The sequence below is a fragment of the Poecilia formosa genome, unplaced genomic scaffold, assembly GCF_000485575.1.
Source record: "Poecilia formosa unplaced genomic scaffold, Poecilia_formosa-5.1.2 Scaffold1789, whole genome shotgun sequence".
Lineage (NCBI taxonomy): Eukaryota > Metazoa > Chordata > Actinopteri > Cyprinodontiformes > Poeciliidae > Poecilia > Poecilia formosa.
The window spans coordinates 1-1843 of record NW_006801728.1 but is presented as its reverse complement, the minus strand read 5'-3'; the positions used below and the strand labels follow the sequence as shown (position 1 = coordinate 1843).

At 47.6% G+C, this 1843-nt stretch overlaps 1 protein-coding gene across 1 annotated transcript in view; it reads left to right on the top strand.

Annotated features, from left to right (window-relative positions):
* LOC107835348 (uncharacterized) overlaps window positions 1-1257 on the top strand; it is a gene marked incomplete at its 5' end in the record, with an annotated part of 3282 nt that extends 2025 nt beyond the window's left edge. The window contains one exon of the mRNA XM_016667684.1: window positions 8-1257. Coding sequence (XP_016523170.1) covers window positions 8-430 — 423 coding nt within the window. The remainder of the gene's footprint in view (window positions 1-7) is intronic.
* Between the last annotated feature and the right edge of the window lie 586 nt (window positions 1258-1843).

The window sequence follows — 1843 nt, the reverse complement described above, 5'->3', positions numbered from 1 at the left end:
GCACCAGGTTTTGAACGGTTCACAAAGCCAGAACCACCAGGGACGGGGTGGTTCAACATCTGCATCTGAGGAAAGAGTTTGGGACCAGGTTTTGAACGGTTCACAAAGCCAGAACCACCAGGGACGGGGTGGTTCAACATCTGCATCTGAGGAAAGACTTTGGGACCAGGTTTTGAACGGTTCACAAAGCCAGAACCACCAGGGACGGGGTGGTTCAACATCTGCATCTGAGGAAAGACTTTGGGACCAGGTTTTGAAAGGTTCACAAAGCAAGGACCACCCCGGACGGGGTGGTTCACCGTTGGAGGAAGAAGACAGACTTTGTGCCCAGGTTTTGAATGGTTCACAAACAAAGAACTACCCCGGACGGGGTGGTTCAACCTCTGCTTCTGAGGAAAGACTTTGGGACCAGTTTTTGAACATTTCATGAAGCAAGAATCACCCCGGATGGGGTGGTTCACCGTCGAAGGATGAAGACAGACTTTGGGACGAGGTTATGAACGGTTCAAAAATCAATAACCATCCCGGACGGGGTGGTTCAACATCTGCATCTGAGGAAAGACTTTGGGACCCGGTTTTGAACAGTTCACAAAGCAAGGACCACCCCGGACGGGGTGGTTCACCGTCGAAGGAAGAAGACAGACTTTGGGACGAGGTTTTGAACGGTTCATAAAGTAAGAACCACCAGGGACGGGGTGATTCAACATCTGCATCTGAAGAAAGACTTTGGCACCAGGTTTTGAACGGTTCACAGAGGTTGAACCATCCCGCACGGGGTGGTTCAACCTCTTCTTCCGAGGAAAGACTTTGTGACCAGGTTTTGACCATTTCACAGAGGTTGAACCATCCCGGATCGGGTGGTTCACCATTGGAAGAGGAGGAGAAACTTTGGGACCAGTTTTTACTGTGTTCTCTACATAAATACTTATCCAGATGGTCAAGTTTTCTATGACTAAAAGATTATTTTGCAATTACAGCTGCCATAAAGACGGGAGCCTCATGACAACGACGGAGGACAACAGTCAACAAGTTTCCCAACAGTCTCAGAAATCGTTCTTAAAGCGTTCTGAACCTGTTCTGAAGATGACTTGTACAACAGGGAGATTCATCATGAGAATCAAACACATGAAGAGAAACTCCTCTCTGCAGAAAATCCTAGCTAACGATTTCTCCTGCCACTCCTCTTGAAAACAACCAAGCTGGTTTTGGAGAGGAGGAGGAAACACTGAATTTTGTGAATCAACTATAAAAAGTTAATATCTTGTTTGCAGGTTTCTCTCCGGGCGCTCCGGCTTCCTGCTACAATCTAAAGTCATCATTGTTGGGTTGATTAGTCTTTAAATTCTCCTTTGGTGTGAATAAAACATTCATTTTGTGAATAAAACATCAGGGCTGCACAGTGGATCAGTTGGTACCACTGCTGCCTTGCAGTAAGTCCTGGGTTGAATCCCAGCCTGGTTCTGTCTGCATGGGGTTTTCTGCTTCTCCAGGTCCATATGTGGGTTCTCTCCGGGCGCTCCGGCTTCCTGCTACAATCTAAAGTCATCATTGTTGGGTTGATTAGTCTTTAAATTCTCCTTTGGTGTGAATAAAACATTCATTTTGTGAATAAAACATCAGGGCTGCACAGTGGATCAGTTGGTACCACTGCTGCCTGGCAGGAAGTCCTGGGTTGAATCCCAGCCTGGTTCTGTCTGCATGGGGTTTTCTGCTTCTCCAGGTCCATATGTGGGTTCTCTCCGGGCGCTCCGGCTTCCTCCCACAGCCCAAAAAGATTTACTGCCCTTTATTATGGATGGGTATTATTATTGTTACGGCCCTGGGCCTGAAGGGCAGGGCTGCA